Source organism: Solea solea, chromosome 3 (assembly GCF_958295425.1).
Source record: "Solea solea chromosome 3, fSolSol10.1, whole genome shotgun sequence".
Classification (NCBI taxonomy): Eukaryota; Metazoa; Chordata; class Actinopteri; order Pleuronectiformes; family Soleidae; genus Solea; species Solea solea.
Window position 1 is genome coordinate 13,334,513 of NC_081136.1, and position 13,645 is coordinate 13,348,157.

The 13,645-nt window shown below is 39.9% G+C and overlaps 2 protein-coding genes across 2 annotated transcripts; one reads left to right on the plus strand and one right to left on the minus strand.

The window, feature by feature from the left end:
* Window positions 1–484: 484 nt before the first annotated feature.
* ponzr1 (plac8 onzin related protein 1) lies at window positions 485–5,845 on the minus strand. The gene is made up of 5 exons (XM_058624783.1): window positions 5,812–5,845; window positions 4,672–4,803; window positions 3,265–3,402; window positions 2,518–2,663; window positions 485–964 (listed from the first exon to the last, which is right to left on the minus strand). The coding sequence occupies exons 1-5, from the start codon at window positions 5,828–5,830 to the stop codon at window positions 824–826; spliced, it is 576 nt and encodes a 191-aa protein (XP_058480766.1). The 5' UTR covers window positions 5,831–5,845; the 3' UTR covers window positions 485–823.
* Window positions 5,846–6,816: 971 nt separating this feature from the next.
* On the plus strand, window positions 6,817–13,569 carry zgc:194312 (uncharacterized protein LOC794943 homolog). The gene is made up of 2 exons (XM_058624781.1): window positions 6,817–8,168; window positions 11,090–13,569. Exons 1-2 carry the CDS (start codon window positions 7,216–7,218, stop codon window positions 11,229–11,231), a joined length of 1,095 nt encoding a protein of 364 aa, XP_058480764.1. The 5' UTR covers window positions 6,817–7,215; the 3' UTR covers window positions 11,232–13,569.
* Window positions 13,570–13,645: the final 76 nt, after the last annotated feature.

Consider the following 13,645-nt stretch of genomic DNA (forward strand, 5'->3'; position numbering starts at 1 on the left):
TATTATGCATTTTAACCAAAAACCTACAGCTAATCACATTATGCAATAGAACACTTTATATTTAACAGTGCAGTTCTTAATAGACCTTTAACAAAGGGCCTAAACAGCAGTTTAGTGCAGTCACACAGACTCAGAACAGTGGTGACTGTAACTGAAAGTGTGGATGTTTAGTGGCGCCAGTTGGTTTGCATGTCTAAAGCTGATTCACTGGGATTTTCCCACACAACAGGACGTTTCTTCATCATGTACTGGACTGACTGAATGTGTTACTATCAGACTGACCGAATGAGTAATTAGTAACAGCTATTGTAGAATCATTACAGTTCTTGCAAATCTCTCAAAGTCTGAACCTGCTAAACATGATTGTGTGCAGACATCATTTCATTGGCCACTGTAATAGGTAATAGGTCTGCCATAGTTCATCTGCTTCAAGGTTAGATATCTTTTAAGCAGCAGGAAATACATGATTAAACGACTCAAGGAATAAAGAAAAACTATTCAATACGTGAGTTTGAAAGTTTGTTTGCTTTTAACATTGTGAATAAAGACATCAGTGATAATATTGTAGCTGCATATGATCCTGTCATCAAAAACGATTATATTACAAGAGCACGCAATGCAATAACAGTAACTGTAATAACAAGGAGAAACAATAACTTGATATGATATGACACAATATAACAAGCTATAACAAAAAATCTACTTTGAAATGTGAAAATTTGCTGCAAAGCTGCATATTTTTGTAAAAAAAAAAAAATTTAATCACTGCTATACTAAGAAAAGCAAACTGAAATGAACGCCTGTGTTTCCACATGGTTGCGTCCTATCCCCTCATGACCTGTGAGGTGACCACTGTGGCGGTGTTCGCCCGTCCTGAGCCCCTGATCTTCAGCTCACGGTTCATCTGGCACCACACGCATACGTAACACCACAACAGCTTACAGCAGTCATCACAGCAAGAGCCCTGCGGGAGGAAGACAAAGGCACAGGGCTGAAAACATCAGCTATGAGAGTTTATTTGCTTATTATTTTTACCCAGCCTTACAGCAATGATGTTTCCTGCAGTCGTCGGTTAATATGAATGAGCTTTAGAAGGTATAGGAATATATTTGAGTTTTTCCCGCCTTTAATTTCATCCACCTGGTTAACAACCCCTTAATGCTACAGTTTGCTGTTTACTTCCATGTCTGTCTATATTCACATCTTTCATGAAATAAAGATTTAAAAAGGACTTAATATCGATCGATTATGTGCAGTTTGTCATTGTTACCATGTGAATTCTTAATTTAGGCCCAAAAACATGTTTCATTAGGTAGGACTGAACAAATCTATACTATAAACTGTACTGAACAATGCTCTGAATTTGAACCTCAGGATACACAAATCCAGCTAGTATGCACATTATATACAGTAGTCTGACCATCACTGGGCTAGAACTGCTGAAGAAACTAATTTTATATAAATCATTTTCCAGTGTGCTAATATATCTCACACAGGCAAACTGAGTAGAACATCATTGATCAGATTTCAAATAAATCCTTTAGGTTGCTCAACAGTGTGTACTGAGTTCAAAACTGTTTCACTTTTTGGTAACAGTTACATTTAGCAAATCTTGAAACTGACTCTTCCTCGCTGACTGATGAAAAATGCAAACTGTGCGGTATTACGGTGGTGACAAATGAGGAAACAATAGTAGCTGCACTGGAACATTCAAAACAGAACGTTGAAACACAAATGAAGAAAGAACAGAAACAAAAAACACTTTCTTTCTGAGAAAAGAGTTGTGGATTTTGGCTTTTTATGACATTCAGCCATGTTTCTAAGAAACAGATATTTATATTCAAGAGTTACCAAAATATTAAAATGCATGATAAAAATGTGTTTAATTGTCGTGGCAGACAGAAATGATCTAGAATTTGGAGGACATGGGGGCTTAGCATGTAAATCAAGTGATCAGGGAACTCAACTTCTGCAACTCCTCGACACTCTGTTTACAGCCTTGGCTGACACTGATCACTGGTTTCAGCTCATCTTCAATAGAACATGATGTTGATATTGTAAATTATGCTCCCATTTAGAGGGAAACAGACTTTAAAGTAAGGCACCAGTGGATGCCAGTGTAATTGACAGCTGGTATCATCCAGGGTGCCTTGTTGGAGCTGAAGCCTCTGAACAATGCTAATTCTGGAGGCTTCAAACAGCAAATTCACACATTCATGGGTGAGGTCACATCCGGACACTTGCCGCTTGGTCAAAATCAGCTGAGAAGTCGAGTCATTTGAGCTCAGGACAGAGAATTTCTGTGGATTAACAATCCACTCAATCAATTCCTGTGTTCACTCCAAAAACTGTTATCTCTCTACTGGCTTCTACTCATGAAGATCAGTGTCAAAGCGTGGACTGTGACGTCTCACATCACATCACAATGCACTAACTTGACTTTACCAGATGTACACGTTTTCATTGTTAGTAGCGATTATAACAGAGATTTCACCCCCCCCTCCAAACCGGCCTTACAGGGATGGCGTGACGCTCTCTGATGGAGGAGCGGAGTAAGCAGGACACCACACAGCAGGCGTCCAGGAGCGGCATGCAGCAGCACCAGTTGTTTAAACTGGCAGTGTGACACTGCATGCAGGGGAAACACCACAAACCACAGCAGCCTCCAGGGAAGAAAAAGAAACAAGGAAAATTTTGTCGGATTAAATTTCATATTGATATTTCCCAGAAAAAAAGTCCTTCCCTTTTTTAAAGTAAATTGCACACAGTACATTCTGAAAAATGTGGGAAAGGACTAAACAGTAAGTTGCCAGCCGTAACTAATTAATTGTATTTTTATTTTTAATTTTTTATAATGTATATTTATTATTAAATAATACAACTGTCGCTAACCCTGTACTGTGGGAACGGGAAGTTCAGAAGAAATGAACCTGAAAGTATCAATCTAATATGATGCAATCAATCCTCATGTGAATCATGTGAACTATAAAAGTGCAATACTCATTTATAAAATATAACATCATTTACTACCACAAGCTTTTTTTTAAATTTCTCCTCTTCACTCCTCCCCACACAGGCACATTATTAAAACGTTTTCACCTGTCATTTCCTACTGCAGAGCACCTATAAATGTGAAGATTTCAAACTGATCAGTGCTTGTACTGCATTTCATTATGATTCCATAGAGCAAGCACAATATTCCCTCAACAACTGTTTCTCCATCCACGAAGGAACTTTTGGGACTTGATTGTTGGGTAGACTTACAGGTGCTCATATCTGAACAGCAGTCGCAGAGGCCAGTGCTCCATGTGCCAGGCATGTGGGCATGGGTGGTGGTCACTGTCATCACCTGGGATGGGATTACTGCTTGTACAGCGATTGGTTGCTGGTAAACGGCCATGGCTGAAATTTAAAGGGAAGAAATTAAGAACTGTCATATTAAAGAAAAAGTTGTTGTGAATGTGGTGCTACTAATGTTAGTTTAGTAGCATAACAGATGTACCTATAATTTATTCACATGAAATGCAAATTAAAAAAAAAATCTTCCTCTTGACAGTGCTCTTTCTTTTGTCCCACCCTCATAGTGTATCTTTTCATACAGGTTTATGCTGATTACCAATCGTTAATGTTCAGTAAAATGCTTTAAAAACTTTAACCATCTCTGTATCAATATTGACATAAGCCTAGGACCAGGTTTACATTCAGCATGGTCTGTCCTGCTAACTCAATTTAGCTTTCAGATACAATACACAAACATTACATTTAATATGTATATAAATATACATATAAATATGTATATTTGTTTTCTGACGTTCTATTATCTTATTCTATAACACAGAAATCACAAAAACCTTCCCAAGCAGAACTAGACTCACAACCAGGGATGCATGATATTGGACTTTTAGCTGATATATCGGTAGTGCTCAAGGAACTTGACACTTAAATGACAAAAGGTATCTGAGGTGTGCATGCAAACTTTCCAAGACAACTTATTCAACATTTTAAACTTACAAATAATGTGATATAATTGAGACATTACAGGTTTATGAAAAGCCAAACCCATATTCAAGCACAACAATATACCTTTTCTTGTCAAACTTAACCATCTTCATGTATAAGCTTAGCTATCAGCTGGGTCTGCCATGTGCAGCAGTACATTAGCTCTTATATACAATCATTTAAACAACTTAAATTAAATATGCAAAATTAGGTTTTTAAAAGTTTAAGTAAATGGAGTTTGTTCATTTTAAATATTTGTATAACAAAAGTCATACAATCATCCTGTGGGGAAAAAAAATCAGCTAGCATGAAATTATTAGTTAAATTATCTTTTCCTTTAACTTGCTACATAACTATGGTAAAAAAAAAAAAATAATAATAATATTAAAACATTTTGATAATGACTAAAAATAGAAGTTAATTGCTCTAATTAAGTGGTCAACTGTGACACAACATTTAAATTGTCCGTGTAAAAATACAATAGTAGAACGTTACACTTATGTTTGGCCTAGCAAGTGAGCTTTCACTCACAATTATTCTAAACATTGAACTTACGCTAAAGCTCTATCATTTATTGAGTTAAACTTACACATGTCGCGATATTATAAGCTCAAAACAGGTTTCAAATCAGCAAAAGTCATATTCAGACTGATAAAAAACACTTTTTCTTACCTTCTTCGAGGTCGTTCTTTCGTCCTGGATGCGTAAGCTGTGAGAGAAAAGTGAGCTCTGAGCATAAGTTCACCCAAAATTTTAAGTTTCTGTTTCCAAGGAAGGAGCAATTTACAGCAGCAGACTGAACACCTGCAGAGAGCAGGAAGTTTACAAGTTAAATCACAGGAGGAGGATGCTGCAGTGAACTCCAAAAACACAAACGCACTCGCTCTGAATGCAAGAAAAATAGTATTATAAATTAAAAAGGAAAAACGAAACCAAACATCAAAGTCACCAAAAAACAGCAAGATTAAGTTCTAAAACAATCTAAAACAACCAGCAGGGGGCATAGCAGTTACACAAATATAATATTATTTTATATATATTATCTACATATTAATGTACGTTTTATGTAAACAACCAGCCATAAGAATGTGGCCATTTTTTTTAATATGTCAGTGGTCTTATTACATTATTCATGATGATATATCTTATGCTTATTTACTAACACAAATTATGGTTTATTTCTTAATTATAGAAGAAACTGCAATCACAAAAGTTGAAATCTTTTATTTGTAGTGGTAATATGAATAAAACATTTCAATGTTAATGTTCTAAGTTAAGCTCAGTGTACTTCGAGGGGCTTCTGCTCGACTGTACAGGTCACAATACCGGCTTTGAGCACATGGTGGCGTAGTGAACTTAGGAACAGCTGTAAATGTGTCTGAACTATAAAGATTTAAACTAAAATTATAATATTCATATTGTGCAGTGATGATAGCATGAGTAAGGACCGTGTAGAAGTGTGGTATCACAGCTGTTACTTGGTTGTACTACATTAAACTTACTTGCATGTGAATGTAGCCTGATAGGGAATTTATTATTAAAAGATCAACACACATCTGATGTTACAGCAGTTACAGATGTGATTCTCTGCAACTGTAATGGCTGTAAATGTTGTTGTTTTTTTGTCAATTCAGATAAATTGTATTTCATAATGTTTTTAACACAAATAATTCTGCAACTATGTATGTCAATACATACTTGACCCACAATAATAATAATAATAATAAGAAGAATAATACATCATGACCAGTTAGTGTTGTCTGCTTTGTGTGCTCTGGAGGAAAATGTGTAAGTGAAAGAGATTCCGTTCACCTTGAGATTTCCTGAACATCTTCCCTTTCCTTCTGAGGTTTTTCCAGCACGCATGTAATCCAGCAGAATCATCATGTGTTGTCATTAAAGCAAAGTAACACACATTACTGGCAAAACACCTACAACAGCAGCAGTGGATGGCAACAACGACTCAACAAATATGAACTTCAGAGAATTAAGTGTGAAAAGTCCAAAACGTTTGCGTCAAACCCTCTTAAAACATAAATGCTGCAAGTCTACTTTAAATTGAAATAATACAATAGTTTTAAAGACAAAATAACAACGCAGACATTTTGTAGTTATGGTTAGGCATTTAGTTGTGATGTTTAAGGATAGGGTAAGGGGCCAGGGAATGTGTGTGTGTGTGTACCTGGTATTCCTTATCTTGTGAGGACCTAAATCTGTTTACACACTCACATAATGGGGATTTGACAAAAATGAAAATGACTAAAAAATCATAAATGCATCAAATCAAAAAGGTGCACGATATTACCATTTGTTTCTCTTTGAAATAACACTGCTATCAAAACTCATCAGACTACTGGAGGAATTGATGTAGGAATCTTTGAGGGACAGTAAAAGTTATTTCTGGTGGAACCACAGGCTGGGCCACTAAGAAGTTAGTTAACGGCCACATGTGGCCCACGGCCGCCATCTGAATAGACTGGGGTTAGGGGTAAGGTTAGGCATTTAGTTGTAATGGTTAAGGTTAGAGGACATATTATGTCTATGAGTGTCCTCACTATGAATAAAGTCCAAACGTGTGTGTGTAATTGTGTTTGGAGGACCTTTTCTGACAGACATAAACGCTGAATTTGTCAGGACAACAAGTCCTCATGGAGACCAAATCCTGGTCCTAATGAGGCTGACTAAGTTTAGGGCTAAGATTTGAATTGTGGTTAGGTTAAAGTTAGTGTAATCTATTGGTTATGGTTGAGTTAAGGGATACGACTTTGTTTAGGCTGTCCAAAGGAATAGAAGTCAAAAGCTGAGACTGTTGTGTGAGTGTGTGAGAGTGTATCTGGTATTCCTTATGTTGTTTACACACATTATGGGGACTTGTCTTCCTTATGCCCCCAAGTCCCCATACACTTTTTAAGTTGAAGACATGTTTTAGGGTCAAGGTTAGAGTTAGGTAAAGGTTAGGGTAAGTCTTCAGGAAATGAATGTCTGTCAATTCAATGTGCTGTCAATGTGTGTGAGTGAGTGAGTGAGAGAGAGAGAGAGAAAGAGAGAGAGAGAGAGAGAGAGAGAGAGACTTGTGAAACTTGTGCCGCGGTGTAACTGTGTCAATCGTCAGTGAGAGAGCAGAGAGAGAGGATCATGCAGCGGATAAGCTTTTCACCTCCTCCTCCTCCTCCTCATCATCATCACACGAATCCCGCCATGCCCAGCTGAGGAACGATGCCATCCAACAACAGCACGGTGCCAGACCCAGCTCAGGACTACACCTGTGTGCGCTTCTACGTCTCCACCGCGTCCTTCTCGCTGCTCCTCTTCTTCAACCTCATCATCAACTGGACCATCGTTCGCGAGGAGCGTCTGCGGACTCGTGTGCGCTACGTGCTGATCTTCCACCTGCTGGTGTCCGCGCTCGTCTACCTGGGCATGAGCAGCGTCTTCTACTACCAGATCCACCTGCACGCGCGGCCGGGACGCGGCGCGTGTCTGCTCATGGTCACCGTGTTGATCACCAGCGCCTCCAACGCTCTGCTGACGCTCACGGTCATGGCTCTGGACCGTTACTGCGCCGTGTGCCACCCGATGCGCTACAGTGTCACCTGCACGGCGGGGCACTGGCCGTGGCTGCTGGGGCTGTTCACGTGGCTGCTGGCCCTGGTCATCCCTCTCAGCCTGCTCCTCCACTTCCGCGGGGAGGACGGCTTCCCCCAGTATGGCGAGGAGTGTGGCCCGGAGCAGCTGAGGGTGGGCAGGCTGCACAAGGTGGTGTTCATCGGTTTGTGCACGGTGCTGATTCTCTACACCTATGTGCGGATACTTATTGAGGGACGGAGGATAGGAGTGCTCAACCGGCGCAATCGCGCCGGGTGCAGGACCATCGCCCTGCACGGCTCTCAGCTGGCTGTTTACATCCTCCCCAACTTTGTCAACTTCATCCTGTCATCGCTCAACAAGCACGGGCTGATCCACACGCCCACCAAAGAGCTGTCAGCAGTAGTAATCTTTGCCTTCTTCAGCCTGGCGCAGTGCGTCGCGCCAATTGTTTACGGTTTGCGCAAAGAGGAACTCATGGATCAGTTGAGTCACAGGTTCCCCTGCTGCTCCCGGTACTTGAAGAGTGTCCTGGGCTGGACTTTGAGAGCCAGCTGGCCGCAGCACCCACAACACAGAACACGGTATGTACCAACCATACACAATACACACACTATACACACACTAGCACAGGCTGATGTACATATACACATACATACAGTACATACTGTATATACACATTCATACATATATATACACAAACATACATATATACACAAACATACATACATACACATTCATACAAACACAAACATATACACATGTCATTTAGCAGACACTTTTATCCAAAGCGACTTACAAGGGAATTGAGTACAATCTGCCATGAAGCCTTTTGCACACAGGGTACCGGTCTTAACCACTGAGCCACTCCGCCTACAATCGCTGTATTGTGAGATCATCGTGGACCATGTATCGCATATCGTATCATGAGGTACCCTGTGATTCCCGCCCCTATTCATAATTAACAAAATGACCATCGTGCTCTGTGAAAGAAGACCCGAAAGTAGTGATTGAGACGTTTAAGTTCTCAGGAAAAAATGCGATGCCCATTGTGTCACAAAATCTACAAAATGATCCTGTGGCGTTTGGTGTGAACAGGGCATAATAGCTTCTTTTTTTTTTTTATCATTGAAGTCTGCCCCTGGTGGCTGTTCATGATACTATTGTTTCCTGGTTGGCTTCAGGCGGAAACCATATTGTTTGTGTTAGCAAGTGTTTTAGTTGCGGGAAGGTCAGCCATCTGCCATGAGCTGAGCAAACAACTGTAAATTAAAGCCGTAAATACCATTTAAAAGTGGTGTCAAACTAACACAAAGCGGTTTTATTTTGCATGAGGGCATTTGCATATGAAAAGACCAGTTTGGGATACAGTGGCAAAAACAGCCGACGCAGCAGCCAACCCATGCAAAACAAACACGTGCCTGGAATAACGAGGCAACATTGTTTACACTTTCACTGACATGGTGCACAGCAGCACGTGAAGGACACCTCCACTGTCTCGTGTGTGTGCGTGTCCACTATTTCGTGTCACTTTTGTTTGATATGTAATAAGCAAACCAAACACACCCACGTTTATTTCACATCTGACGCCGGTTCCTGTCTATACTGGTGCTTCAGCGAGCTGTTGAGTACATGCTGACAGTGTTTCATTTTTGTGCGGTGTTGTAATCTCCCCTAATTCAAAGGTATTCAGTCAGACTGAATAAGAACAAGATCACTTGATTGAAAAACATGCAGTTTTGTTCGTCCAATATTACTGTGACAACCATTCCTACTATTATTACTACAATTAAAAGGGTATTTCTGTAGAAATGAAACTTTTGCGCTACTGAACTTGTCATTATGCTGTTCAAATGACAGAGTATAAAAATATAATCTTTCGAGAATAAAGTCCTAATATTAAAAAAAAGTCATATTACCAGAAAAGTCATAATTTTATGAGAATAAAGTCGTACTATGAGAATAAAGTCGTCATTTTACGAGAATAAAGTCATAAAATTGCGACTTTATTCCTGTAATATTACGAGGAAAAACGTAATATTGTGAGAGTAAAGACGTAATTTTACAAGAATAAAGTCATAATATTTCTAGAATAAAGTCATATTATTATAACTTTTTTCTGATAATATTACGAGAATAAAGTCATAATATTACAACTTTTTTTCTTGTAATATTACGAGGAAAAAACACAATTTTATGAGAATAGTCATAATATTACGAGGAAAAAAGTCATAATATTATGAGAATATTATAGATTATACGTATATCCATGTTTCTCATCTTGATGCAGGTTGCAGCTGAGGTTTCGAGATTTTGCTTGAATAATAATTACGACTTAATTCTTAAAGGATTATGACTTTATTCTCATAATTACATAATTTCTTCAGTTTGGCCCTAATACTCTGTTGTACATGACAGTGCGAATGCAACAGAAAAAGCACATCATCTGCATTCCTATTTCTCTCACTGCATTATTCTCTTGGCCACCAGGGTGCGGGTTGTTATCGGAAAAATGGCACCTGCCATTCTTCTGTATCCAAAACATGGTGTTCACCAAGTATGTGTTGTGTGTTTTTTTATATCACAGGGGTGATTATTATGATACGACATCTGCTCTGAGGTCAAGATCCTTGTGTCCTTTGCTGGCATCTCGCTACTGCTGCATCTTTAAAAAGGTCCACTGTGTGAGAATTAGTGACACCCGATGGTGACACTGCAGATTGTAACAAACAGCTCACTCCGCCTCCCCCCTTTTCCCGGTTGTATCAGTGAGCTACGGCGCCTCGTGCAGTCCACAAAGCCCGCTAAGAAAACAAGCACACGTTGAACACGTAAAATCAATATAAAAGGCTTATTCTAAGGTAACACAAGCATTTTCTTTTATTTGAAGGTACTTATGCACGAATACAAACATATTTATGGGTGGAATATATTTAATTTCTGCCAATGAACCCTCAGCCCTAAGTGACCGTGACGACTGTGTCCAAACAGGAACTACTACAGACAAAAAAGACGGCACATGGGTAGCATGCCTGCAACTTAAAACATCAGATAAATAGAATCTACTTCCTCCTAATATTGTTTTGCTCAGAGATCGCACATGAAAAGTGGACGCAGTCTTCCAACCAGGAAGCAAGAGTATAGTGATTAACCACCAGCAGCCTCAGTTTGAATGGAAGTCCATGGGAAACATGAGTAAAGATTTTCCTGAGCAGTAAATGGTAAAATCAATCACTTGTTTCAGCTGTTATTCAATAGACTGATGTCAATGTTGTCAATTATGTTCTCATGTATTGGAAAACCGTGGCACAAGTGATCAACAGTGCGAGTGTTTCCAGTTTCCGATTCCAGTGCAAAACCTGGTCAAATCACTAATCTTGAGGCGTCAAAATGGTAGTTTATGACCAGTTTGTATTGCCATCTTGCCACAAGACTACAACAGCAGCACACGTGTTCATTTATAGAGCAATGGTGTAACTTAAGCTTGTCTCTTTTATCCCCTCAGGGAGAGAACACTGACCGCTCTGACCATCCTCTCCCAGGACGTCCCACAAGTCCCTGTGGAGGATGAGGAAACAAGGCCAGTGTCTGACTCGTGTTTCGCACATGACTCACACTCATGTCAAGGAGATACAGACAATGCCTGATGGGGGGGGGGCGGGGAAAGTGTCTCAATACGAGGATCCCTAGAGGCACTGGAACGTCTGGCGTTCTGAGCCTAAGAGGAACAAAAGAGGAAGCTCCTTGGACTTCATGAGTGCAGTCAGTCAGGGGAGGATGTAAAACAGCAGTGTTTTTGTTTTGCTCCATTGTGACCTTTGGCCAAGTCATGAACAAACACGCAGACTCTCAGACCAACTGCAGAGCACAGCGTTGCTTTCAGGAGAAGTGGTTAGTTCTCTAAAATGTGACTTTTCCTGGCAGGTCCAGGGATATGAACCTCAAGACTTCAGGTCAGAGGTCATTCATTTCAGACCTCTGGGTTAGGAGCAGTGCTGCATTGTTTCACTGTGATGGAGAACGGTTGTGTTTCTCATGTGTTCATAACCTTGTGGATATTAAAAGCTGTTTAGTCGGATGGACTTGATCCACTTGAATCTTTGAACAGCGCCCTGTGATTTCCATGGAGGTCACATTGAAGGTTTTGAGTCAACACTAACAAAATCTGCATATGAAGTCATAACCACACTGGCTTTAGAAATAGTTGCTCTTTTGTCCATAGTAGATAAGGACAGCTGAACCACAAAAGTGTTTTTTTGAGGCTCAGGAAAAAAGAAGAAAAAGGGCTTTTTAATCCGATTAGATCATTTTATAGGCATACAAACTTTTTTTTAAATCTGATGTGATCCGATCTAATTAACAGAGAACAGTGACTAAAAAGGCCTAAATCTGACACAAATAGTGATTGATAATAATCTGATTAACACAGCGCTTTCTCCCCTGCACATTACAGCACCTTAACTGATCTGATTTTAATAATAATTTGCACTTGTATTGGAAATAGCAAGCCTAATCAAACATTAAGACATGATTCAAATCAAATTCACATTAGATCTCAAAACATGTTGCAGTTTCTATTTCTATTTCAGTTAATATCTGATTGTGGTGTATTTGACATTTCCTGTTTGCCTAGTATTCTGATAAGTTCACTACATCCTGGCTTCAAGCTAACACTTACTTATGGCGCATTTCCACCGGCTCTACTCGCCTCGGCACGGTTTAAGTAGCGTTTCCACGAGCCTAGTACCTGGGCGTGCTTAAGCAGGTACGATGCGATGATTGGTCAGACTGCCGGCCGCTGACTGGCCAGAGTCCCGTCACAGGAAGAGACGTCCCACACAGGAATCAAGCCGAACAGCGCCGAACTGTAGATCACTTAAAACTACTTAACAAATCCTAAAAACGTGGGTTAACCTCCAACAACTACATAAGTGTGGTGTAAAGTCGTGTGTGTGTCTTTACCGCAGTTTCACTCAGCCGTGCATTGATGACTCCGCCCACGTTAAGTAGGTACTTTTTCGTAGTGAAGATGCAACCTAATCGTGCCGTGTCGAGGCGAGTAGAGCCGGTGGAAATGCGCCATTAGACTTGTTAGATTTGTCAAAGTGTTTAGAGCTGCAACGAGAAATTATTTTACGGATTAGTGACAAGACACTGACTTTAATTGACCAAAAAACTATTTCATTATGCTTCAGTTTGTCCAGCTCACTGTGTCAAACCATAAACACAAAGATATTCAATTGACAATGATCCACAATTAAAAAGCTGAATCAAAGACTGAGACTGGTACGACTCTTACACTAGCAGTGCTGGTTTAACTGTTAGCAAGCGTTGACAAATAGAGATCGATGGTCCTTAACCTTCAAATTCAACATCAAACTGAATTCAATGGTCTTTAATAAAGTCTAAAGTCAAAGAAAATTTGGCAAAACACATGAAATTGTCTTCATTTAACTTGCTAACGTTAGTCTGATTAACTTCCTTTATTTCAGGAAAGGACTGAAAATGCAAACTTCCATCAAAGCAGCTCATCATGCTTCCTCACCTTCAGTATTTACTAAAGTTATATCATCAGTGGAAAGTGTCTACAGGAAAGCAGAGAAACCCATTTTGTTCAACGTGCTGAACTCTCAATCAGACGGGGCTCTCGATTGCAGGGGGAATTCACAACACTTTAACCACACGTCTCACGAAGCGGTCACGCACACACACACAGAGAGAGAGAGAGAGATCATCACCATCGCCTCTCACTCACTCAGGCAACACTTGAAGTCTGTGTAAGAGCAGGAGGAAGGAGTTCCTGTTATTAATTTCACAGCAGCACTGATGGCACATCAGCGATGTGGTGACAAAGCCCTGACTGGCATTCCAGTAAACTCTCGGCTGCAGAAGTGAAAGCAACATGTAAATTATTCTACAGAAAAAAGGAAGCAAGTTGAGCAAGAAGGGGCAGTCTTTTTTTCTTTTCTTTACAGGGTTTAATCTTTTTTTGACAGGTTAAAAAGCTTGTAGATTGCAAAAACAAGACAGAAGGAAGTGGACTTTAGAGAGGCACACGGTA

Excerpts from the sequence above, each read along its gene's own strand:
- zgc:194312 (XM_058624781.1), top strand. The coding sequence starts at position 7,216 with ATGCCATCCAACAACAGCACGGTGCCAGACCCAGCTCAGGACTACACC. Across the intron at positions 8,169-11,089 it reads CACCCACAACACAGAACACG|GGAGAGAACACTGACCGCTC; the intron begins GTATGTACCAAC and ends TTATCCCCTCAG.
- ponzr1 (XM_058624783.1), bottom strand. Across the intron at positions 3,403-4,671 it reads AAAGAACGACCTCGAAGAAG|CCATGGCCGTTTACCAGCAA; the intron begins GTAAGAAAAAGT and ends TTTAAATTTCAG. Across the intron at positions 965-2,517 it reads GAGAGCGTCACGCCATCCCT|GGCTCTTGCTGTGATGACTG; the intron begins GTAAGGCCGGTT and ends TTCCTCCCGCAG.